The 26,772-nt window shown below is 38.0% G+C and overlaps 1 protein-coding gene across 1 annotated transcript in view; it reads left to right on the forward strand.

The window, feature by feature from the left end:
- Window positions 1–26,772, forward strand: part of adam19a (ADAM metallopeptidase domain 19a) — a 53,002-nt gene that overhangs the window by 15,382 nt on the left and 10,848 nt on the right. Inside the window, exons 3-12 of the mRNA XM_077545115.1 lie at window positions 9,755–9,831; window positions 16,639–16,720; window positions 19,215–19,291; window positions 21,234–21,420; window positions 22,402–22,467; window positions 23,774–23,845; window positions 23,907–24,073; window positions 24,322–24,406; window positions 25,842–25,984; window positions 26,064–26,241. Of these exons, the coding sequence (XP_077401241.1) occupies window positions 9,755–9,831; window positions 16,639–16,720; window positions 19,215–19,291; window positions 21,234–21,420; window positions 22,402–22,467; window positions 23,774–23,845; window positions 23,907–24,073; window positions 24,322–24,406; window positions 25,842–25,984; window positions 26,064–26,241 (1,134 nt within the window). The remainder of the gene's footprint in view (window positions 1–9,754; window positions 9,832–16,638; window positions 16,721–19,214; window positions 19,292–21,233; window positions 21,421–22,401; window positions 22,468–23,773; window positions 23,846–23,906; window positions 24,074–24,321; window positions 24,407–25,841; window positions 25,985–26,063; window positions 26,242–26,772) is intronic.

Below are 26,772 nucleotides of genomic sequence, written 5' to 3' on the forward strand. Positions count from 1 at the left end.
TTGTTCATTTGGTAATTTTACCGATTTGACGATTTATTTTTATTTATTTATTTATTTTTTGTATATGGGTGAGTATGTGTATGTGCGCGTGAGTGTGTGTGTGTATTCATTAGTTCACCTAAAACCTATTAAAAAATCCTAAACCGAACACTTCCAGCCAGAGTCGTGAGGCCGCCAGGAGACCCGAGGAAGGATCAAAGAAAAGAAAAAAGGAGATCGGTTGTCTCAGGTTAATGTGTTTTAGCTTTGGAGGGGGGGTTAGGATAATTGGACAACACTGCTGTAGACCTACAGTAAAGCCAGAAACACAAAAAGACACAGAACGTACCGCCATTCCGGTTTAAAGTAGCCATTTTAGGCTCATTTTGGCCTTTTCCAACTTGTTCTATTGCTACCAAATTTCTACCAATTGTACTAGGCACATTCACAGCTCTTTTTTTTTTTGTCTTCTTCAACCAAGATATCATTTCAAACCAGATGGCATGAACATTAAATGGTTGAGCGCTCCAAAATGTCTCCTTTTTTGTGTTGAAATTGATTGCTTTGTTGACTTGTAAGAAATGCAGTCGTAACGGAGAGAGGGAAATGAGCCCCCCATGTGAGCCGGATAATTGCGATTGTCCTCTTTCCAGTGACTAGATTGAAGATTGGCACTTTAATAAAGCTTTTCTTTGCAATTTCATTGTTTGCTCTTCAGTGATTTTTCTCGTTGGATTGTCGGTGAAAAAGAGAGCTATCATGGCGCTGAAAGGGATTGAATGAGTTGTAAAAAAAAAAAAAGTGCTGAGGAAATAATGGTTTTAATTTGGGCAATGATACGCCGTCCGAGGGACAGGACGTCAGATGCGACTCTATTGTGTCCGCTGAGGATGAAGTTGAGGCGCGATGGGGTATATTAATGTACTCCACTAATTCAGTCTTCACATGGCAACCGTTTTTTCTAACCCTGGAGAACCCAAGACCCCTTTTCTTCTTTGGAAAATTATGAATTATACATTAAATGACTGCTATAAGTTCACTGAACACCAAAATATATGTTTTTTCAATTTTAACCCTTGTTTTTTGAACTAGCTTAGAGTTGCTAATTTATCAAAAATATATATATAAAACATACTCCTAGGCATTCTGCAACATGATATGAAATAGATTAACAAAAAAAAAAAAAAATTTACCATCTGATGGTTTGCTGAGAAGATGCTTTTGTTTGGATTGATTTCCATCTTGTGTTGCCAGCCATCTTGTCACCACCACTCTGGCTCATGTAAGTGCAATATTCATCCACTAGATGGCCCCATGCAGGGGTCAGAAGTGGCACTCTGGACTTTTGAAGTTAAATTTGTAAAAAAAAAAGGTCTTTAATTTGAGTAGCAGAATTTATAGGGGCCAAATTTGACCCCGTGGGTTCTCCAGGGTTTTAAACACATTATTAGAAAAAAACAAATAATGCATACCGTATAGAGTGTACTGATGCCTCTATGTGTTACTAACAAAATTGTCTCTGATGGCAATGCATCGCAGTACTTTTCTCGTACCAGTATTCCGTACAATTCTATTGTACACAAATGACTGCGAGTGACTTACCAAAAACAACAACAGTTTAAACGTACGTCTGCTCGTGATTAGTGCGTTTGCACTATAATTGCCGCCGCCCAAGTCGCGTTATGGTGCGCCGTGTTCTCGCTGAAGGTTAATGAGGTGTTACATATTTAACGCCCGCTGCCATTCGTCATGTGGGAAAAGGACAGCGCATCCCCCAAGTGAGATGCGGGTCGACACTTGAATGGAATTTAAACACTGCCTATAAGTTACATGAACATTTGAGTTTTTGCTTTTTGTGGTTTCTCTGTCTGTGAAATCACTCTTCCATTCTTTTTTTGTATCTGATGCAACCTTCTAATGACTCTGTGTGACTCATTTTGGGAACATTCTGTTGAAAACACACAGGTGACAAAATGATCTCTGTGATTATATGTTAAGCGCCTCGCTGTCAATTTCCTGCCATGCTATAAAAAGAAGAAGAAGCTTCCGCAGTGAAATAGTCACGCAAGATAACTTTGCATTCCCCCGTGTTGAAGCTTTAGCTGCGATGGCTAGAAAAGGGAGAAAAATTACCTTGACTATTTAGGAAAATGAACAAAAACTCTAAATACAGTGCATAATAATTAGAAACACATTTGCCAGTTGGAGGCTTAGTTGTGGGCAAGGTCGAAGTTCTCAACTAACAAGACGAATGTTTTAATCCACCCTTCCAAAATGTGAGCTGAGCTCAGGGTTCAAAGTGTGTGGACCTTCCACATGTGACTCTTTTTTTTCTTCTTCTTCTTCATTTTTTCCACTCTCTCTTCTGACCGAGACTAGTGACTTTCCAATCAGGATTAGGTCGAGCGCATTAAACATTAGAATGTATTCCGTCCTAAAGGATTTGGATTTGTGTCTAATTTCCGACGGGATCTCGCTTGTACAGGCTGGGTGACGCATCGGGATTTCGCTAGCACTGTTGGGCGATACTGAATCTGGATCTACAACAGTCACTTTTACTCCCCCCCCCAAAAAAAACGATACCTTAGCATAAATCGTTGGCAACTCAGGCTGGTGCAGTCTTAAGAACTGGGTGGCACTACTAACTCATTCACTGCCATTGACGGGTATAGACGTCAAAAATGTATTTGAACTATTTCTATTAGTTTAACATTTTTTCCCATTTTTGAAAACCTAAACATTTTTTATTGTACATTTAGAACAGATTTGTGATTAATCGTAAGTTAACTAGTGAAGTCATGCAATTAATTATGATTAAAATATTTAATCGCCTGACGCCCCTAATTTTCAATAGTCTTTTCTTTTTAAAAAAGAAAAAAAACAAAAAATTATCAAAAACAAAAAATTTAAATAAAGCCAAAAAATCTCCAGGAAAAAAAAGAAATAAAATAAAGCCAAAAAATGGTCACAATAACGCCTAGGGGTTAACCAAGCAACTGAGGGGTTCGGTATCTTGCTCAAGGACACTTTGACTTTAATCGCCTGACGCCCCTAATTTTTAATAGCCCCTAATTTTTAATAGTCTTTTCTTTTTAAAAGAGAAAAAAAACAAAAAAATTATCAAAAACAAAAAATTTAAATAAAGCCCAAAAATCTCCAGAAAAAAAATAAAATTAAATAAAGCCAAAAAATGGTCACAATAACGCCTAGGGGTTAAGCAAGCAACTGAGGGGTTCGGTATCTTGCTCAAGGACACTTTGACTTTAATCGCCTGACGCCCCTAATTTTTAATAGCCCCTAATTTTTAATAGCCCCTAATTTTTAATAGTCTTTTCTTTAAAAAAAGAAAAAAAACTAAAAATTATCAAAAACAAAAAATTAAAATAAAGCCAAAAAATCTCCAGAAAAAAAAAAGAAATAAAATAAAGCCAAAAAATGGTCACAATAACGCCTAGGGGTTAACCAAGCAACTGAGGGGTTCGGTATCTTGCTCAAGGACACTTTGACTTTAATCGCCTGATGCCCCTAATTTTTAATAGCCCCTAATTTTTAATAGTCTTTTCTTTAAAAAAAATAAAAATAAAAATTATCAAAAACAAAAAATTTAAATAAAGCCAAAAAATCTCCCAAAAAAAAAAGAAATAAAATAAAGCCAAAAAATGTCACAATAACGCCTAGGGGTTAACCAAGCAAATGAGGGGTTCGGTATCTTGCTCAAGGACACTTTGACATGGTTACAAGGGTTGAGGATCGAACCCTTAATCTTCGGGTTGGGAGACAACCATACTACCATTGAGCCATGCCACCTCTCGATCCAATCCCGAGAGCCAACACATTTATTTAATAAGAAGAATAATAGCACTAGTACTGTTTGACAAACAAATTGTATTAACATAACTAAACAGAATGCAAAAAAATGGAATCGTTTCGTCCATCCTCAATCTGGTCTCGAAATGACCAAAAAGTGAACATGTATGCCGACCAATTCCTCTCTTGGCTTATTTTTCCTGTCTCGAGTGTAAAGTTCACAAGTGTCCTTCACGATAAGGACCGATTGTGATTATCTAATACTTTTTCCTTTTCCTCGTTTTTATACTTCTACTTGCTGTTTGGGGGTTTTTACGGCCAAAAGTGCACTGCTGGTGCTCTCACAGGAGGCTGGGTGGGGTGGGGCCTGTGAGAAGCAGCGAGAAGGGGGGGGGGGGCAATGTTGACCTAAATGTGGCTCTCATTAAGATGGCCTGCACATGAGGCTCGGAGGAGTGCATACAAGCCCCCCCCCCCCCTCTCTCTTTCCTGCTGGTCTTCTCCCATTCAGTCTGTGGCCTCAACATGCTGTATTTATTATGTATCTCCAACTCTCTTCCAGGTTTTTCTTTTTTGGGGCAAGTAGGAAAAAAATTCCTTTGCAGCAGCCTCTTAAAAAAAAAAAAAGAAAAGGCAAGACTTCCTTTGAAAATTCTTGTACATCATATTTTTTTTCCTTCTGTTTAGAAAGATTAAGGTGCTGTTTTTTCTTTTCTTCTCTATTCACGCCACGTCAGGTATGCGTTTAGAAAATGTGAAAGGATGGCTGACACAGTTTTTTTTATTGCTTTTGGCAAAAAAAAGTGGAAAAACAATTACCAAAGGAATGAAAGTGCTCAAAACATGAATGCACAGCAGCAAAATGAAGCAACCAGAAGGAATGCGGCGACGTATCGAATAACAATTTCTACCACACTTTTGCGTGGTGGGAAAAAAACAACAGCAAACAAAACAAGTCTAGTTAGCGCCGTTATCGACTGCTTTGACTTCATCGCAGAACTTTGCTTGTTCCATTTGCCAAATCAACTCCACGCGTACCTCGTTCATGGTTTTCTATGAGCTTGAATCCAGTTGTCATCATTCACTTTTTCTTCTCAGCGCTCACTTTCTCGGCAATTTAATCGGCCAAAAAAAGGAAAAAGGAACAGATAAGATACTTTCTCAAATGATGGTTGTGTCCTGAAAGGCACCATTATATCAAATAAAACAATAGTTACCTGTATTTGTGCTGGGAATCGAGCCTGCCCCACTCAGATAAGGACTCCTGCCTCCTTAAGCGTATCAGGTCTCATTACCCCCTGCCGGACCGCATTCCCCAGGGAGCTCCTCTCAGAATCCATCACTACACCCCCCCCCCCACACCCCCACACCTGCGGCCGCTCCCTCCCCAAGTAAGAGTGGAGGCGCTTACGGCGTCAGAGGTGTGAACATGAAGGGATGAAAAAATACCAAGGTGCATCATATATGATACGCACTCATCCAAAGTTTGGAGTCGAAAAATTGACCCTCACCGCTGGCGGGCTCAGGAGAGTTGCCGAGCCGGCCTCTAATCCGCCGGCTTGATCCCCGCCTCGAGTGATACGCTCAATCTTAAGTAGCTCCTAATGGCCAAGACGGCACCTTGCCTGCAAAGCCGCAGCCAGGTTGGGGCGAGTGAGCAGCAATATCGTAAAGTGCCTTGACCAGCGTTCAGAAAAATTGCCGCTGCGGTGGTGTCTGGTCGGTGCTGGATTTCACTTTCCTTTCTTTTCTTTGGTCCTTCCTCGGGTCTCCTGACGGCCTCACGACTCTGGCTGGAAGTGTTCGGTTTAGGTGAACGGTATGGGATTTTTTTTTTATAGGTTTTAGGTGAACTAATGAATGCACTCACACACGCACATACACATACTCAGCCACATACAAAATAATAATAATAATAATAATAAAAAAATAATAATAAAAAAAAAGGAGAGCAATGAAGTCGATAAAATTGCCGAATGAACAATACTGAGCTCTCCAGAAAAAAAAATAATAATAAAAAATTGCCGCTGCGGCGGTGTCTGGTCGGTGCTGGATTTCACTTTGCTTTCTTTTCTTTGGTCCTTCCTCGGGTCTCCTGACGGCCTCATGACTCTGGCTGGAAGTGTTCGGTTTAGGTGAACGGTATGGGATTTTTTTTAATAGGTTTTAGGTGAACTAATGAATGCACGCACACACGCACATACACATTCTCACCCACACACCAAAAAATAAAAAATAAATAATAATAAAAAAATAATAATTAAAAAAAAAGGAGAGCAATGATGATGACATGTCAAATCGGTAAAATTACTGAATGAACAATACTGAGCTCTCCAGAAAAAAAAAATTAAATAAAAAATTGCCGCTAAAACCCAATATTGTCCTTGACGTCTTTTGACAGCTCTCGTGACTGTTTATTTCTTTGTGAGCAAACTTGTCAATTCAGCAGAGGACAAATAATGCATCACGAAATCTGTGTTGCTTGAGAAGAAGAAGAAGAAATTATTCTTTCCTCCCTCTATTGTTAAGGCGTTTTCTTTGTGTTCAAGCCTTCTAGATCGTAGCTTGTAAACACTCGTCCCTTCAAACGGTTCTCTTTGTTCACCGGTGCCGAGGCCAACCATTGGACGAGAAATATATTGCAAAGCTCGCTGGCAGGTGGCAAGCGAGAAACTCGACCTCGCTTTAATAAGAACATTCTGTTTTTTGGTCCTCAATACCGAATCGCAATATCTGAATTCCCCTGTGATAGATGGTGGTAAATATGAGGGCTATGGTTTGCCATTAGGGGGGTTGGGGGTGGGGGGGGGCACCATGTGTATTGGTAGAGTGGATCACGGTGCTGCAGGGTGCATGTGATTAGCCTGAATACGACCGCATGTCTTCACGTCACGTCAAGACGGTGAGCAACATCAAAAAGAAGCTGGTAGTTAATGAAGTGCGCATTCGTTGCCCGTGTTTGCACGTTTTTTGTTTGTTGAAAAGTATATCTTGAACCTCGTTTTGGTTAGATGCCGTAGATGTGATTTTATAAATCTATATAAATGAGCTTGACTTGATTTCAAGATCGTTATTTGCAGTAATTGTTTATTACATTCTCATCCCTGTTTCAATCAAGGCCAACGTGTTTCCTTAGCAACTGCGTGTTTACTGTAAGGTCTGAACATGTCCTACTTGCACGTGATCCGATTTTTTAGTCTGTACCCTAATCATGATTATGTTTATCCAGCCGTTTTTTTTTTTTTGGAGAGCTAAACACAGGAAGGGAAACATAAGGGGGAGTACTATAGGCTAATTCAGTCATCCTCCGAATTCCTGAAAGCAAATGGCTGTCACTTTGTGCTGCTCTTTTCTCACAAGTAAAGCTCCATGCCACTTTCCGCAGTCCTTATCCACACCGCTTGACTGACCGGGAGAAATTGGACCTGAGAAGAGTGACATTTCTTTTACCATACGTTTGGCCTAGTTTCACTCTGATAAGGTGGAGAGAATTGGAGACGCCGGTGTGTACGGTTTTAAGCCTCCAATCGTCGTAGTTTTGGTGATGTCAAGCTCACATTCACGGGATTTTTATACACATTAGCACTATAGGCTCAAAATATATTTTTAAAATAAAAAATTGGAGGGGAAAAATGAGTTAAATGGATATTAAGTACTTATCATTTATTATCTTCTATTCATATGCTTTCAACACCAACAAAATTAGCATATGCTATATGGTTAGCACTCGCGATTAGCATTAGCCTGCTAGCGATGACCACTTAATGTAAACAAACCCTAACTACCATTTAGTTCACACATACATCATTATATCTACATTTCACATGTAATAGTGTCTTAAAATGCTTCAACATTATTTCAAGAGTAAACAAGGGTAGAGCTAGCTGTTAGCTACATGAGCTCAAATTAGCATATGCTAAATGGTTAGCGCTCGCGATTAGCATTAGCCTGCTAGTGATTAGCATTAGCCTGCTAGCGATTACCACTTAATGTAAACAAACACTAACTACCATTTAGTTCACACATACGTCATTATATCTACGTTACACATGTAATAGTGTCTTAAAAGTCACTTACAGACGATGCGTCAACATTATTTCAAGAGTAAACAAGGGTAGAGCTAGCTGTTAGCTACATGAGGTCAAATTAGCATATGCTAAATGGTTAGCCCTCGCGATTAGCATTAGCCTGCTAGCGATGACCACTTAATGTAAACAAACCCTAACTACCATTTAGTTCACACATACGTCATTATATCTACGTTACACATGTAATAGTGTCTTAAAATGCTTCAACATTTTTTCAAGAGTAAACAAGGGTAGAGCTAGTTGTTAGCTACATGAGGTCAAATTAGCATATGCTAAATGGTTAGCCCTCGCGATTAGCATTAGCCTGCTAGCGATTAGCATTAGCCTGCTAGCGATTAGCATTGGCCTGCTAGCGATTAGCATTAGCCTGCTAGCGATTAGCACTTAATGTAAACAAACACTAACTACCATTTAGTTCACACATACATCATTATATCTACATTACACATGTAATAGTGTCTTAAAATGCGTCAACATTATTTCAAGAGTAAACAAGGGTAGAGCTAGCTGTTAGCTACATGAGGTCAAATTAGCATATGCTAAAAGGTTAGCCCTCGCGATTAGCATTAGCCTGCTAGCGATTAGCATTAGCCTGCTAGCGATTAGCATTAGCCTGCTAGCGATGACCACTTAATGTAAACAAACATTAACTACCATTTAGTTCACACATACATCATTTTATCTACATTACACATGTAATAGTGTCTTAAAATGCGTCAACATTATTTCAAGAGTAAACAAGGGTAGAGCTAGCTGTTAGCTACATGAGGTCAATAGCTTCCTGTTCCGACTTGGTTGACTTTTTTTTCTCGATTATTCCATTGATTACTCAAGTAATTTATGCGTTGATGTAATATTCCTTATGCCAGACAGGGAAGATGACAAATATTGGATGAGGCAAATATATTCTGAACTTCAACTTTGAATCTGCTTTAAAAGTAAAATAGCTCCACGTAGACTTCATTTCTCTTTCGCCAGGAAAGGAAATTGATATCTGATGTGTTTCAGCATTTGTATTTCCCTCACACACACACACACACACACTTTTTCAAATTCTGGCTGGCGCTCCCTTATCGCGAAGCACCCCGAAAATGCCAGTGTCACTCCGAGTTGTTATTATCAAGCTCTCATGTAGGAAAAGCGCATTTGAGAGAGTAAATGGTAAAATGTCGGAATGTTGCAGAGTACCCGAATACCAAACTTCCACGCATGCCTTTCTTCCTGTGTCTCTGTCATTGTCTGCCATCAACAAAATCTCCTTCTCCGTCCTTTCTAAATCCCCACATCCAATCTCTCATCTTCTCATTCGCCCGGCTAGGATTTGGCCAACTAATGAAATCCCAATGACATTCAAAAAAAAAGAAGAAAAAAAAGCACCAAGTCACTGCACACGAGGTAAAGGCAGCTTTGTGCATCACGTGTCACGCGTGGGCATGCGAGGGTGAAGATTAAACCTCTTTCGCCGTAACTTGACTCACGCCACGAAGAGCAGAAACACACAAAAAAAAAAAAATTTGAAAAGCGTTTTTTCAGCACGCGCGCCGTATGCAGAATCAATCAAATGGAACTATAAAGACATGCGCGTGGAAACAAAGACGACTGCTGTGCCGCTTCAGAAAATGCAATACAGTAGACTCGGGAGCGAGCTCTGCTGCCAATTTCGAATAATTGACGCCCACTCTAAAACCTTGTACAATATAAATGCCTATATTCATAGTTTAAATCATAAATCTACCACAAACTGTTCATTCCTGAAACTCCGGCCCGCATAGTGGAATAGAAAGAAGCCAATGGTGCCGTTGCGGGAAAAAAAAAAAGCTCTCTAGGAACGTTGACTTAATGATCTGACTCTCCAAAATGTCTCTTCTTAAATCCAACAGGATGAACAGCCAATTAGAGGGGAAATTGTGCTCTCCTCCGGTGACCTCCAACTGGTGCTACAAGTAGAACATAACCAGTGAGTATTCCCATTACACTTCTTTCCCAAATTTCCTCCTTAGCCTCTATAAATGTCTGCTTTTCTGTCTTTGAGAAAGCACAACCTTGAGTTGTTTGCCGCTTGGAGCGGTCCAAAAAAAAAAAAATCCACGATTTTATTCACTTTGGGTTTATAAAGAGACCTGATGCATTTTCCCAGGTGCTTTAAAAACATGCCTGTTTGTCAAAATACCCCGGGGCCGGGGATCGAGAATTATATCACGCTTTTACACCGCTGCCTTCTTTGAAGTCACACCGGCTTCACAAATTTAATTTGTTCCTAAACTCTGTTTCAAACTGAGGTCGAAATACTGTAATTATATAGAAGTACTTTTTTTTGCTTTATCAAGAATAGTACACATGGTAGGTTTCGCCAAATCATTTTAAACACCACAAACTGTGTAACGAGATCAGAATCGCAAACAATGTTCAGCAATTATTTCCTTCCTTGTTTCAGCCGTGAGGCAATTTGGCTCACTTTTTGCAGCTTTTATTTGCTTGGAGGTCATCTTGATGAATTTAGAGAAAAAGAAAAACTGTGAAGTGGTACCTTGACTGACAAGTTTAATTTTTAACACAATTTAGTAGGGCCTGAACAATTAATCGGCTGATATTAACTCTTTTAAAATCGGCAAAAATCTGCAGATTTTTTTAATGCTGATTTTTGCTGAATTTTATTTTTTTTTACACATTAACACATTACAACTTAATACAAAGATAATGACATTAAAATATTCAAATATCTCCTCTCAAAATAATACTAATATATATATATTTTTTAAGAAATATTTTAAATATTATATTATATATTATAATATTATAATATAATATTTTATAATATTTAAAAAAAAATCTGCCAAATATTCTCTTCATTGTAAAGTTAATATATAATTAATATAGGACAAAGTATTGTAAAATAGTCAAATGTTGTGGCTGTAATTCATGTCATTGTTAATGGAACAAAAAAAGAAGTTATTTTACTCATTATGTTTTAATAATTGGCCGATTAATCGGTTATCAAAAAAATGTCTGCAAATTTCAGAATTTTGGTCATCCATTTTAGTCGGGCCACTCAATTTATTCAGCTCTGAAAGTGTCTAAAGCTTCTCGATACTTCAAATTTTACCTGGCAACAAAAAGCCACAAATGATGATAAGTCATTGCACCTGAATGAACCGAAACAAGATTGGTTTGACAACAGGGTTGCCCGTGAGCCGAGGTTTTGACTCCCATTTGTAAGAAAGCAAACAGCATCTTGCATCATGTTGACTTAAAAGCAACACTATCTTGTAGTTTGACATGAACATAACAAACTGGATGCGGCAGGCTCCAGTTGCTTGGAAACAGATTGACGTGTGTAGAGAAGCGGGCGCTTTTCGGAAGGTCAGCGGCAAAAACAAGAAAGACGTGGGACCAAAAAAAAAGTTGGCGTTCATTGAAGAAGGCACGGCCGCATCGCACAAGAGCTGATCAGTGTTAGTAGTGCACAAGTTTGGACCAGGGAATGTAGATTTCAAACAGATGGAGGTGATGGGGGCGGTTATCGTCACGTCCAGGTGAAGTTGAAAATTAAGGGGATTTTTTTTTAACAAAACGACAATAGTGTTGACATGAACATAACATAACATTAATATATATATATATATATATATATATATATATATATATATATATATATATATATATATATATATATATATATATATATATATATTAGGGGTGTTAGAAAAAATAAATTCGGCAACATTACAGCGCACGCAATTCTCGTGATCGATTCAATATGCGGCCGAATCGATTTTTAAACATCAATTCTTTATGGGAATATTCAACAAAACGTCTTACTTAGGGTTCGGGTTCACACGTTAAGCATAGAAGAATGTTATATTAATGGAACATTAAGCCTTAATATTTTTATTTGAGTGCTGTTCAAACATGAAATAAATTACATTTCCATTCAAATCTTACAGTGTACATGTACAAGTTTACTAATTAGTATTTTCTAAATTTGAGTTTAAACACACACAAAAAAATCGCAATAATTCATTTATAGATTCGTATCGGGATTAATCGGTATCGAATCGTGACCTGTGAATCGTGATGCGAATCGAACTGGCAGGTACTAGGCAATTCACAGCCCTAATATATATGTATATATATATATATATTATGTCATTTAACTGTACAACTCATAAACAATGAATGGATCTGTCAGCCGTTATCTCCTAAATGTAGTGTAAAAAAACAACACATAATACAAAACACTGTAGACAGAGCAAACGGACCTCACATCAATGCAGTGGTTGGTTGGCCACGCCTTTTTTTTTTTGAAATTCAATACCATGAGACTGGTATGACAATAAAAGTGTGCCGTCGGAGTTTGTTGCATGCCTAGCGGGAACATTCCGGAGAAGGCCGGATCGGGCGACCACACACACACGTCGTCAAATGTTTGAATAGCGAGTGTGTGAGTCACAGTCTGGTATTTGTGTAATCGGAGAGAGCTGGTCTCCAGGTCCAAACCGCACAAAGGACAAGAGGGTGACAAATAATGTCTAACAAATGGGCGCTATCGTATCTCGCTTTTCTTCAATCCCTTCCTTATCTTACTGCAACCCTCAACCAACCATTTCAACCCGAATATGTTGGATTATCATTATTATTATTTTTTGCCTCCAGTCTTCTATCAAGACCATCAGAAGAAAGTCAAAGCTCTTCTTCCCCCCCCCCCAAACAGGGAAATGCGTCCCAGATAATGTGCTGACTTAAACCTAACGTGTTGACACCCAACACGACCAGGTGGGAATTTGGACTCCCGCGAGAATCCAGATAGCTTTATGGAATGGCATCAGTCTGTTTTAGTAGCCCACTTTTCTTCATTGATTTCTTTTTCAAACCCGAGGAAATGATTTGTTTGAACTCGGCGTCAGCCGCTCGGCGTTTCCACTTTGTGATTTCAAATCAAATACACGCTTTGTTCTTCTTATCGGAGTCTATTCCGGCTTCGGGATGACATGGCTGTGATGATGACTGGCAGCTCCAAGTCAACAGCGGTGTGGGGGGGGGAAAAAAAAAGAAGAAAAATGCTGATGAGTTTTCGGCTTGCAGGATGTCGGTCCTCCCGGGAGGGGCGGATAATACCCGATTCAGTCGCAGTGCCGTACCTTGACGTGCACGTTTATAAACCACCAGTGATAGGACATTGTAATTTCCTAGAAATGTTATAGATTGCATCATTTGGAAATGTGAACAGATTTATAGAAATTCAGTGATACACATTTAGATGTATTTGTTTCCTGATTATTGTGAGAAATCCTTAACATGATCAGTGCTTTCAAATGAATGAATATCATTATTTAAAATAAAAAAAAACTAGAGCTGCAACTAACGATTACTTAAATAATCAATTATTTTGTACGGAAGAGCATTAGAGCCAGTGAAGAGAGAGAGAAAAAAAAGTTTGGCAGGATTCTCACTTTATTCTTAGAATTCTCACTTTAAAGTCAGAATTCTAACTTGATTCTCAGAATAAAGAAAAGAAAAAAATTTGGCATTATTCTGACTTTATTCTCAGAATTTTCACTTTAAAGTCAGAATTCTGACTTCATTCTCAGAAAAAAGAAAAGAAAAGAAAAAAGTTTGGCAGGATTCTCACTTTATTCTTAGAATTCTCACTTTAAAGTCAGAATTCTGACTTGATTCTCAGCAAAAAGAAAAGAAAAAAGTTTGGCATTATTCTGACTTTATTCTCAGAATTTTCACTTTAAAGTCAGAATTCTGACTTCATTCTCAGAAAAAAGAAAAGAAAAAAAAGAAAAGAAAAAAGTTTGGCAGGATTCTCACTTTATTCTTAGAATTCTCACTTTAAAGTCAGAATTCTGACTTTATTCTCAGAAAAAAAAGAAAAGAAAAGAAAAAAGTTTGGCAGGATTCTCAATTTATTCTTAGAATTCTCACTTTAAACTCAGAATTCTGACTTGATTCTCAGAAAAAAGAAAAGAAAAAAGTTTGGCAGGATTCTCACTTTATTCTTAGAATTCTCACTTTAAACTCAGAATTCTGACTTGATTCTCAGAAAAAAGAAAAAAAGAAAATAAAAATTCTGAGAATGAAGTCAGAATGCTGCCAAACTTTTTTTTCTTTCTCTCTCTTCACTGGCCCTAATCCTCTTCCGTAAATTTTAAGAAAAACGTCCTTTCCTGAAAAATAAATAAATAAATAATATTTAAGAAAAACGTGTTTTCATTTTCATCCCTTCATTCAATAACAGGACTTTTTTTTTTTTTTTTTGAAAATGCACAAGCATCAATTAATTATGATTCAGTTTCAGGTTTGGTTTGTAGCATCGGTAAATTGGCAGCAATGTTGATCACTGTTTTCCAAAATAAAAGCAGATATTTGCAGATGCCTTATTTTCGAAAATAAAAATAAAAAACACAGACAAAATATAGTCAGCCCGCTTTCATTGAAGACTATAGAAATCTGAGATTTACTGTCGGGAGGCTGAAATTCCAAGGGTTTGAAACAATTTTAAATTAAACAAGGTCTCTAAACGATCAGTTGATTAGCCGAATGTTGATCCATTCGTTTTAGAATCAAGTAGTTGTCAATCAATTAATCATTGTATCTCTGTTAATTATTATAATTATTATTTTTATTATATTATATATATTATTATTATAATATATAATATAATAATTATTAACCTGGGCGTTATTTTATTTTGAAATGGCTTGGTCAGAACCAACAAAAAGCCAAAAAAAATGGTCAAATAACGCCCAGGGGTTAAATGAGAAATGTGTTTTTTTTCCCAGAAGTTTCATCAATCTCGATTTTGGCCTCATTGTGTTGGATTTTATTTCCTACCAAACTAGTTAAGATAGGCAAGTGACGTTAAATAAGATGATTGCATATTTACGCAGTTAGCCCTTAATAGTGCATATTTGCATATTGTTTGTAAAAAAAAAAGTAGGACAAAAGATGTTTCCCTGTCGCTCTAGTACAAAAACGTGAATTTGGTTTTACAGTAAACTTTAGCTGGGAGTGTGAATTGAAAAACTCTTCGGGGACCCTAAAGTCAAGATATCACTGTACTTGAAAGACTCGCATGAAGTGGCGGAGAGTAAGTCGTGCACGGCAGCAGGATTCCGTTGAAGACCGAGAACAGGTGCTGCGGTCAAAACCCTCGCGCTTCCTGCCAAGTTCAGGAAGTCGCCGACTTGATGCCGCGCGGCGTCTCCTTCGTGGTCTCGCTTAAAGAGCAGGTGGGCCTCATCGCTCACAATGTGACCTTCTGAAAGCGATCGGTCGAGACGGGCCGCGAGCGCTGCGCCGTCCTGCAGGGGCCTGCTTGCCATCTTTCATTTCGCAACACCCCCCCCCCCCCCTTTTTTTTTAAGTTTCCAATATCTGGCTACAGCAAATGGCACCTCGCTCACGTTCTCACTTCTCCAGAGGCATTTAAAGTGATAAAAAACTGCACACAGCAAGAGGCGTGTTTTTTCTTTTTCTTTTTTTTTCTCTCCCACGAATGACTTATTTAAGCTCTCAAAGTGTTTGTCTGGGAGCTTCTTTTTTTTTTTTTTGCGTTTGTTCCCTTCACTTGGTGCGGATGCTTTTGCATGCAAATCCGCTCCCATGTTCGGAATGCAAGTGTGCACAAGACCAATAATGTGGCCTTGAATTGGCAATTGTGAATGAATGCTTGGGAGACAAAAACGTGTCAGAAAAAAAGCCTACTAGAACAACTGAAATTGAGTGTTTCACACTTGTGTAACCAGTTGTTTTGAGTTCTACAAGTTATAGGTCATATTATTGGTGGAAGACGTTTTAGTCTCATTTCACATAGCACAAAAAAATACTGCCATTTGAGGAGGGGTGTGTAGACTTTTTTTTTGTATCCGCTGTATTAAAAATATATATATTTTTTTTTAGGCCAATTTTGGCACCTTAAACTTCCAATAACCTTTTTTTTTTTTTTACAATAGAGAGACAGACATTTATTTATTTTTTTTAATGCTTTTTTGGCCATTTAAACATCAACATCCTTGTCTTATGTTGTAATGTGTTAATGTGAAGACAAAAAAATCTTTTTTGTGCATAATCATTTTTTGCCCTCCATTAAGCAGCAATCATGTGTTTGATTGTCTGCAGTGTGTAATTGCTGTCTTTCGAGGGAGCACAAATGCTAGGTCTGTTTTTCCAGACGTCTCATGGAGAAGACTACAATGTAATCACATTAACTATAGCCAAGCCATTGATTTCTATTCTTTCTTTTTTTTGTCCTTTTTTTTTTTTACCACAGAACATAGATGATTTTTTTTTTCAATGTCATGCTACAACGCACAACAAAAAGTAACAATTGAATGTTTCCATGGAAAGAAAACATGCTATTTTTCTTTCTGGCTCCACACCGAAATGTAATTGCGCCTCATTTGACCCTCTTCAGCCCATTTTTATTTCTGACTTTAATTAAAGCCACAGTAGGTGTCGATTTTAAAATGGACTCATGCTAATGCGTACAAGCCTTCGGTGGTGATGGATGCGTTTTCTCCGTAACGACTGCCGGCAAAAACTGTTAGTAAAGCGGAGCGACTTGCTATATTTAATATTCAGCATGTGACAGGCGATCACAAACCGGGCACGGTCCGAGACAACGCAGTGTTTCAGACCATCCTTGTGAGTCACCAACATGTGACGTTCGCAGCATTTATAAGGCGTCTCTATCTGACGATCATAGTTAAAGTAAGGCCTGTGTTTTAAATGTAATGAATTTCTTCTTCTCATTTAGTGAACTTTTGGGTCCGTACTTCACCGAGACCTACTACACAGGTGATGGGCAGCCGGTGACCGTGACTAGTAGGAATTACACTGTAAGTATAATAATGAATGCTAACTTGCTAAGCTTCTTTTTTTTTTTTTTTTCCTGGAGAGCTCAGTATTGTTCATTCGGTAATTTTACCGATTTGACATGTCATCATCATTGCTCTCTTTTTTTTTTGTGTGTGTGTGTGCGTGCGTGCTAACTTGCTAAGCTAACTGCTTGCTATATGGCGTGGTACGGAAGCGTGGAACTACCAATGCGGAGTCAACATTTTTGACCCATACTGATGCAGACGTACGTATTAAACGACAAAGCAGTTGTAGGCTAAATGCTACAAACATAGCATATTTTCCCATAATGCTATGGGTGAAAAAAGCACTTTTTTTGTCCCACATTATACCAAAACTTCCATCCATTTTCTTTTACCGCTTGTCCTCACAAGGGTCGCGGGGTTGCTGGAGCCTATCCCAGCTGGCTTCGGGCAGTAGGCGGGGTACACCCTGAACTGGTTGCCAGTCAATTGCAGGGCACACAGAGACGAACAATCATACTCACAATCACACCTATGGACAATTTGGAGTGTCCAATAAACCTGCCATGCATGTTTTTGGAATGTGGGAGGAAACCGGAGTACCCGGAGAAAACCCACGCAAGCACGGGGAGAACATGCAAACTCCACCCAGGAAGGCCGAAGCCCGGACTCGATCTCACGTCCTCAGCACTGGGAGGCGGACGTGCTAACCAGTCAGCCACCGTGCCGCCTACCAAAACTTTCAAAAATAAAAAAGTTTATTCATAACTTTTTAATCATTTTTATTATGTCTGCAGTGCATTAATTAGATTTGCCATTTTTTCCGCATAATCTCTAGCACTTGAGAAAATATTTTAGCCTACAAGTACATTTGAATGTATTTAACTCATTCACTGCCATTGACGACTATTGACGTCAAAAATTCATGTGAACTATTTTTATTCGTTTAACCATTTATCCATTTCATTTTTTCTGAAAACTTTTTATTTATTTATTGTACATTAATAACAGATATAAAATGATCATGCGATAAATTTTTTTTAAATATTTTAATTAATCACATGACTTCACTAGTTAACTAATGATTAATCACAAATTTTATATCTGTTCTAAATTTGCAATAAATGTTTTTTTCTAGGTTTTCATACACTTGTTAGCAAAAGTGGATTTTTTTTTAATTAATAGAAATAGTTCAAAAGATTTTTTTACGTCTATAGCCGTCAATGGCAGCGAATGAGTTAAATTCTCTATGTAACTAATCCTGGCCTCCGTGGCGGCAAATAAGCTACACTTATAATAAGCATCGTTCACTAGAGGCGGACAAAAAGTAGCCTATAAGCATGCAACAGATGAAGCCAATGCTAGTTGCTAAGCTAACGTGTAGCCAAACACCAGACAAAGGGCTTTAGTGTACAGTAGACTTTTCACAGATGCCTGGAACCACGTTAAAGCGCAAGAGCAATCCAAAAATGACAGAATGATGTTCTGCTTACATGGCAGAAGATTTCATATTCTCCACTTTCCCTTCAACACTAAACTGATTTGGGCGAGACACTCATTCGATTAGGACTTGTGAGGTTTGTCTTTCCAAAAGCAATTACAGCGTAAGGTAATTTCATAAATGCAGCAGCATCCAAATGCACCGGCGGTAAAATGTCACAGCCCCCTTATAGATAGCTGCTTTTTTTTTTTTTTTTTTTTAACATCCATGGTCCTGAATAGGACTGAAAATTTTTGAACAATAATCCATTTTGCGATTTTTCTCCTCAATGTGATTGTGATTTGGGACATAGGTTACGTTTAAAAACTGACAAAAAAAAAAGCAAGGTAAATAAAGAAAATGCTTTTTTTTCAATTAAAATTCAGCAGATTTCAATTTAATTAATTGTTCATCCCTAGTAATGAAATATGCGAGGCTGCAAAAATGCATCTCCGTTTGGACACCACACCACACATGAGAGCCCCTGCATTCAACTCACACCGTGGTAGTAGTTAATTGCTGGATGTTGGGTGGGAGGTGGGCCAGTCGTCATCCCCCCCCCCTCCCCCCTCCTCCTCTCACTGACAATTAATTTGTATGTTCGCTATAACCGAGCTGGAATGAAAGAGCTCATTTCACGCTCTGATGAACTGACAATTTGGGATGGTTTCAAAAAAAAAAAAAAATCCAACCTGCTTGCATAATTTAAACCTGGTGGCGATAAAGTCTCCTTTTAACATTAGCAGCTGGTAATAAGGCCGAAATGGCTGCTTTTGACATGGTGAGATACTGTGATTCTTTTATACTTAAACAAGGATTCACAGCAGCCTCTTTGCTTGTGGACTTTGATGTCACTTGAAACTCAAAGGGAAAATTCCAATAGCGTAGCACGCTAACGTAACAAAAACTTTAATGATAATTAAACATATGGCGATACTTATAAACGTACGTGACGAGCAGAAACGTTGCTAATTCCGTGTCGTTTTTTCAAGCCGTGTATTCATGAAATGTTTTTCTTTCCGTTTTCTCTAGGATCACTGTTTCTATCACGGCAGCGTAAGAGGACATCCGAATTCTTGGGTGGCCATCAGCACGTGCTCAGGTGTCAGGTGTGGACAACATCCAAACACTCTTGGCTTTTTTATTTTATTTTTTAAAGCTGGAAATTTTGAGGGGATGGGGCTGCATTTATGGAGGACCAAAAACTGCCAAAATTAAAAAATAAATGACTAAATAAATAAATGACTAAAAGTGAAAATAAAAACGGATACAAAAAATTATTTTCAAAAATTAAATTAAAAAAAATAAACATAAATGGAAATTAAAAAAGTACTTATATGCATAAATAAATAAATAAAAGTTAAAAAAAAACGAGATTCAGAAAAAAAAATTGAAATAAATACAAAAATAAATATATAAATAGAATTAAATATCAATCAATAAATAGCATTTCTGTGTTTTTATTTATTGATCAATATTTAATTGTATTTGTATATTTATTTTTGTATTTATTTTGACATTTCTTTTTATATTTATTTTTTGAATCTTGTTTTTTATTTTTTAGAAGACATTTACTGCACAGCCACCGCTAGCGCTTTAGGGTCTCGTACAGTTTCACCTTTGTTAATATTTCAACAAGGAAAAGAGATGTGATTCATGTCCTGACTGATATGCATGCAAATTGGCTTGTGTTCCCGGCACAGGTATCGTCTGTGTGATTATTCCCACTTTTGCAGAAGATCCTCATTAATCCTGACAGACATTCGTCCTTGACTCATTTGATCCTCTTAAGCAAGTGCTTCTCAAACTTTTTACTCGCGCCCGACCGATTCATCGGCTAAGACGAAGACATTTGACCCCCCCCTGCAAAAATCTGCAAATTTTTACAGATTTTTCTGTGTTGTGAACACGTATTAGAAAACAGTCCAAAAATGCTCACATCTTAGTTATTTAAGGGATCAAAACATAATCTACTTTATTCATTTTATATTCTATAAATTAATTGGCTGATTAATTGGTTATCAGAATTTTATCATGCCAAGTATCTGATTCTGAATCAGTCTTAAAAAATACATCATGGGACGGCACTACTTTTTACGCCAAGAACCACCTAACTATCAATAGCTGCTTTTTCACCAACAAGCCCAGGATCTTTGAGTTCTGGGTAAAGGAAGAAATTAATGACTAAAAGTGCAAATAAAAACGTTTACAAAAAAGTATTTTCAAAAATTAAATCCAAAAAATAAATATAAATGGAAATTTAAAAAATCAAACATATACTGTATGCATAAATAAATAAATAAAAGTAAAAATAAATACAAAAATAAAAAACAAGATTCAAAAAATAAATATAAAAATAAATGTCAAAATAAATACAAAAATAAATATACAAATAGAATTAAATATCGATCAATAAATAAAAACACTCTGCTCTCACATTTAATTATTTCATGCTGCAGACACTCTGCCATGAAGAAATGTTATTTATTGATTGATATTTAATTATATTTATATATATATTTTTGTATTTATTTGAACATTTATTTATATATATATATATCTATATATATTTTTTTTACTTTTATTTATTTAATTATGCATATATGTATTTTTTTAATTTCCATTTATATATTTTTTTTTTATTTAATTTTTGAAAATGATTTTTTGTATCCGTTTTTATTTTCACTTTTAGCCTTTATTTATTTATTTAGTCATTAATTTTTTTGAATTTTGGCAGTTTTGGTCCTCCATAAGTGCAGCCCCGTCCCCTCAAAGTAAGAAAAAAAGCAAGACCCTCCTGCTGAGATAGTCCTCGGATGTCCCCTAGGGAATTTAATAACCCCGGAAATTTTTGTTGGTGGAAAAACGCGCAAACTGAATTTTACCAAGGTAAATTGAAAAGTTCTCCAAAATATCCGGCGGTGGAAAAGCCCCTTTTGTTAACCCGTCTTGGCGTTTAACATCAAATTAGGGTTGACACCGAACATAGTTTGTCTGTCCTCAAGTTCAACCAAATGAAGTTGAACACGCTTGTCATTACCTTTGACCCAGGGGCCTGATATCTTTGGATTTTAACAACACTTACTACCTGGAGCCAATGGTCAGCGCGGGTCCTCCCCACCGCCATTCCTTGCTGCCCGCCGAACAACTGGAATTTAAAGGCGGAGACTGCGGCCAAGGCCATCACGTTGCATTCTCCAACCACATCTCCGACTTCCTCAGACCGCATCATTTAAGGGTGAGTGTAAAAAGCAAAACAAAAATGGATCCAGGCATAGTCATTAGGTTATCACTTTTCCTTTGAGTACATTTTCCTAGATGGATGCGGAAGTCTTTTCTTAGCTGGATGTAAACCATCTTGAATAGCTCTCAGGGTGGCGCTTCCAACTATTTGATGTGTCTTCACAAAGGAAGATTAATTGAATGTAGCTTGCTTAGCTCCACTTCTCCTCGGTATCCTCCGCCATCATTTGTCTTGAACGCTTTGTGTATTTTCTTTCTAATTTATTCCCCCATATTTATATCATCAATCACTTTAAAGGGTTCACATCATTAGCTGAAGCGCTCTTAGCGCTCCACTGGGGCACCATCCATTTCTTTATCTTCCTTATTCCCCCGGCTCTCCATTTTCCCGGCGCCGGCTACCCATTAACCATCCTGGTTTGGAGTGTAAAACTGACGCCACCTTGGCTTTTGTGTGCTTCTTCACAAATAAAAAGAAACAGTGAACCACGTACACAATCATGAAACCATGTTACATTTAAAAAACAGTATTCAAAAGTCACTTTTTCCTTCTTAGTATTGCAATTTAATACACAATTTTTTTTTTAAACAAACACACACAAATTTAGGCTTTTGATCACGAAACAATGATATGTAATTGTGGACTGCACTTCTTAGGCACTGAATTTATGACACTATATAAATAAATAAAAACAAAATAAAGCCTATGGACTGAAATTAAGCTCTTTTTTTTTTTAAATTGCCGCCTTTGTGATTTGAAAATTGCATTCTGCTGCATTGCAATGTCGATTTGAATGTAATTAATTGTTTAGCCCTAATATAAGCTTACCACACATTAAACAACGGAGGTTATTTATTTTCACCCCAGTAGCTTAGTTTATGACTTTTGACCTGAAACTGAAAATCGACAAGTGCCGTCCAAAGATTTCAAGTGTATTTCACACGAGTGAAATCTTCCTATCCCCTTAATTTCCAGGTGAAAAGAAACACGTGGGGCACCACTAAGTACATGGAGCTCTACATTGTGGCTGACAACACGCTGGTAAGCTACGCCTCCATCCATCATCTCAACCAGGAGCTAATGGCGCGCTTATTTGCACTACTCACAAGTTTGGGATATTCAGCTTCCAATTAGGGCTGAAGGATTTTGAAAAATAATTTAATTGCGATTTTGTTTTTAATATGTGATTATCTTTTCAAAGTCCTCTTCCCTTTTTTTTTTTTTTGTTTTTACAAACACAACCAATAAATTAATCTGAAAATGTGACTCAACATGAGGTGCAAAGATTTGTGCACTTTATGAAGTCTAAATGCAAGCAAAAGGGGCGTCTGCACAGGACAAAAGGCTCCATAGATGAGGCGTTCTGTCTTCATAAACGTCACTTTAACTCATTTGCTCCCAAAAACGTATAAATGTGTTCTAAGGTTTTAAGTGTCCCAAAGACATATTTATATGTTTAATTTTATTTTTTTATGCTAGAGCATACAGAAGGCTTTGATGCAGCCTCTCAGATGCACAAAACGGTTGAAGTAATGGTAGTCATTACAAAAACGGCCAGCAGGTGGCAGCAGAATATAAGAGATCAACCAGGGCCATGTTGCAACAAGCTGATTTACCCACAGTTCTAAACAGATTTGTGAATAATGCTGAAACTTAGCTACATTCTATTGCTGCAAAACGGAAACAGATAGAAATATACTTTTGCATGTTCTATTTTAAATGTTTTAAGTGTCCCAAAGACGTATTTCTCCATTTTGTATGTTTTTTTAATTTTTATGCTAGAGCATACGACGCAGCCTCTCAACGGCAAAGAACGGTTGAAGAAATGGTAGTTATTACACAAACGGCCAGCAGGTGGCAGCAGAGCGAAAGAGATCAACCAGGGCCATGTTGGAAAAAAAGCTCATTTACTCACATTTCTTAAAAGATTTGTGAACAATGATGACATTTAGCTATATTTTGAATGTTAATTGCTGCAAAACGGAAACAGATAGAAATATACTTTTTTTTTTGATGAAAGAAGAGACTCTAATCTTTCTTTTGGTAGGTTCCATATTTTATAGCAATAGAATACAAAATTCTGTGGGCCTTGCAAAATCAATCAAAATCCAGTAAAACAGCCGGGAGCAAAGGGGCTTGCTTCAGTGAAAATGGCTGGGAGTGAATGAGTTAAAAAATCTCCGCCTGTTTCACTAAGACTTTTCCTGCAAAAGTGCAGTCCCAGCCCCGTATAATTACAATGATGGACACGGGTGAAAGCAGGACTGATTGGGTTACATTGTTCTAAATCTAAACTGTTTGACCTCATTATTGCCGCTGATGCTCGGCTGTCTTTCCTTTACTGCAGTTTAAACGACAGAATAGAGACTATGAGAAAATCAAGACGAGGATCATGGAAATTGCCAATTACGTGGACAAGGTAAGCCGCACTTCCGTGGAGGAATTTACCACATGATCGACGGGGAACTCTTCGGTTTCAGTTCTACAGGGCTCTGAACATCCGCGTGCCTCTTATTGGTCTGGAGGTCTGGACCGAGCGGGACCAATGCATTGTTACAGAGGAACCCAACGCCACACTCTGGTCTTTCCTCCAATGGAGACAGAAGTTGAAGTCCCGCAAGAAGCACGACAACGCGCAACTGCTCACGTGAGTTGTCGGTGTGCGGCGGGCCCAAGGTATATTATTTGAGTCGCGGTTTAGTTTTTTCAAAGTTCTGCCAACATAGCATAAAAGTTGAGCCGACACTTGAGTTTGAGAAGGTGGACGGAGGTTGTCTGAGTGTCCTCTTCCATCCTGGCATCAGCGATCGATGTGCATCCACTGTGAAGTCACTAAATCAACAGGGAGGAGGAGGCGGCGGTTGAGTGATGTTTACGTGCGTGCCTCTCCCACAGCGGCGTGATCTTCAAGGGGACAACGATAGGGATGGCGCCGCTGGAGGGCATGTGCAGTCTGGAGAACTCCGGAGGGATCAATGTGGTATGTGGGAATGACTTTTCTCCTCCTTCTGCCTCACTGATCAACATGAAAGCTGTTTACATGACCAACTGATGCTTGGGTCAATTTGATCTTTTTTTTTCTTCTTTTAGTACAAAAGTTTTGTGCAAAAAATAACCCAATTATGAGTCAGAAAATTGGGTTGTTTTGTACGAAAGAAGAAAAATAAAAACGCTTTTGTATCCCCTTTTTGAGTCATAATTTGATAATTATTGGACATCAACTTTTGTACAATCATGTTTTTTTTGGTTACTTTTCTACAAAATGCTATTTTTGGGAGGTTTATTTTAGCTTTATTTTTTTAGGTTAGGTCAAAGCAACTCACAATTTTTTCTTTTTCTTTTTTTTTGGGACAACAACCACCAAATGACACATGTAGCGGTCGGTCCCTTTTCACCCCATAATTTGATAATATTGTACAACACATTTTTTTGTGGTTATTTTTGTACCAAACAACAAACTTTTGAGTTGTTTAATTGCATTGTTCTCCAAAAAACAAAAACAAAGAAACAAGCAAAAACGAAAAGTCGAGTCAAATTGACCCTAGTAGCAGTCGGTCCCTTTTTTCCCTCATTATTGGGTTATTTTTGTACAACACAATCCAATTTTGGGAGTTCTTTTTATACACAACAATCTATTTTTTTGTATTGTTTTTACTTGTTTTGACCACAAAAAAATATGTTGGAGTCAAGAAAATGTTATCGTCAAATTTGAAAAGTTGTGTCAAATTGACCCAAGTAGCGTTCGACCTCTTTTTAACCCATAATTGGGTTCTTTTCGTACAGCACAATACAATTTTTTGTGGTTGTTTTTGTGCAAAATAATCCAATTTTGGGGGGTTATTTTTATTCAAAACAATAAATTTTTGAAATAAAAAGTTAGGTCGACAACAAAAATTTTATGTTGTGTGAAAAAAGACAAAAGTCAGGTCAAATTGACCTAAGTAGTGGTTGGTCAGGTTATTTTACTTTATTTTATTTTATTTTATTTTATTTTTACCCACAATTGGGTTATTTTTGTACAACACAATCCAATTTATGGGTTTATTTTTTATGTGCAGAAATACAAAAAGTTGGATCAAACAACCCCCCCCCAAAAAGTTTTTAGTTGAGTGGTCAAAAGAAAAAAGAAAAAAAAAGTCAAATTTACCCAAGTAGCATTGGGTCCCTTTTTGACCAATAACTGGGTTGTTTTTGTACAAAACAGTCCAATTTGGGGGGTTATTTTTGTACAAAGCAATCTATTTTGGGGGGCATTTTTTTTGTGTTGTGTTGTGAAAAACAGAACAATTTTATTAATTAAAAAAATATATATACTGTTATACTGTTGTTCCATAATTGGGCTATTTTTGCCCTAACTGTTTTTGGAGTGTGTGTATTGTGATTGAATAGTAACCGTGTTTATTGGGACCGTCCAGGACCACTCCGAGCTCTCCATCGGCGCCGCGGCCACCATGGCCCACGAGATCGGCCACAACTTCGGGATGAGTCACGATCACGACGGCTGCTGCGTGGAGGCCGCGGCCGACCAGGGAGGCTGCGTCATGGCCGCCGCCACCGGGTGAGTCCCCGCCTCCCGGGGGAAGTTTGCGCCACTCGCTTGCCCTCCCTGTGATCGACCGTCCGTGACTTCTTCCCAGGCATCCGTTTCCGAGGGTGTTCAGCCAGTGCAGCAAGCGTGACCTTGACAGCTACTTCCAGAAAGGAGGTGGCATGTGTCTCTACAACATGCCCAACATGAAGGACCTCGTGGGGGGGAAACGGTGCGGCAACGGCTTCGTGGAGGATGGAGAGGAGTGCGACTGTGGCGAACCGGATGTGAGCATGTCGCATCTTCTTCTTTTAGTTCAGCCCTTCAGTGATTGAGGTGGTCACCGGGCTTTTATTTTTATTTTTTTTATTTTTTATTTTATTTTATTTTTGCCACAAAGGATTGTCCACGGTTTCCTCAAACGTACACAAAATGTTTGCTGTGTAATGTGAAACCTCGATCAAATTGGTGGCTGTGAGGTACTGATTCTTAACCCGTGGGCAGTATTTTATTTTGAAATGGCTTGGTCAGAACCAACAAAAAGCCCAAAAATGGTCACAATAACGCCTAGGGGTAGTAAAAAAAAAAGTACGGCACAGAAGTCTGTCAGTTAGATACAATACCAATTTTGATGACTTGGCACATTGCTTTATGCAATGATAATTCAATCATTGGTTATTTGTCAAGCGACTGTCAGAGCACACAAGCGCACGTTGTTGTTGTTGTTGTCATCGCTCATAATCCCCTCTGCGTTCTGTCACGCCAGGATAATTTGCCCTGCTTCCCCCATGCTTGAATCAACTCTCACATTTGTTTGG

The sequence above is a fragment of the Vanacampus margaritifer genome, chromosome 15 (assembly GCF_051991255.1).
Source record: "Vanacampus margaritifer isolate UIUO_Vmar chromosome 15, RoL_Vmar_1.0, whole genome shotgun sequence".
Classification (NCBI taxonomy): domain Eukaryota; kingdom Metazoa; phylum Chordata; class Actinopteri; order Syngnathiformes; family Syngnathidae; genus Vanacampus; species Vanacampus margaritifer.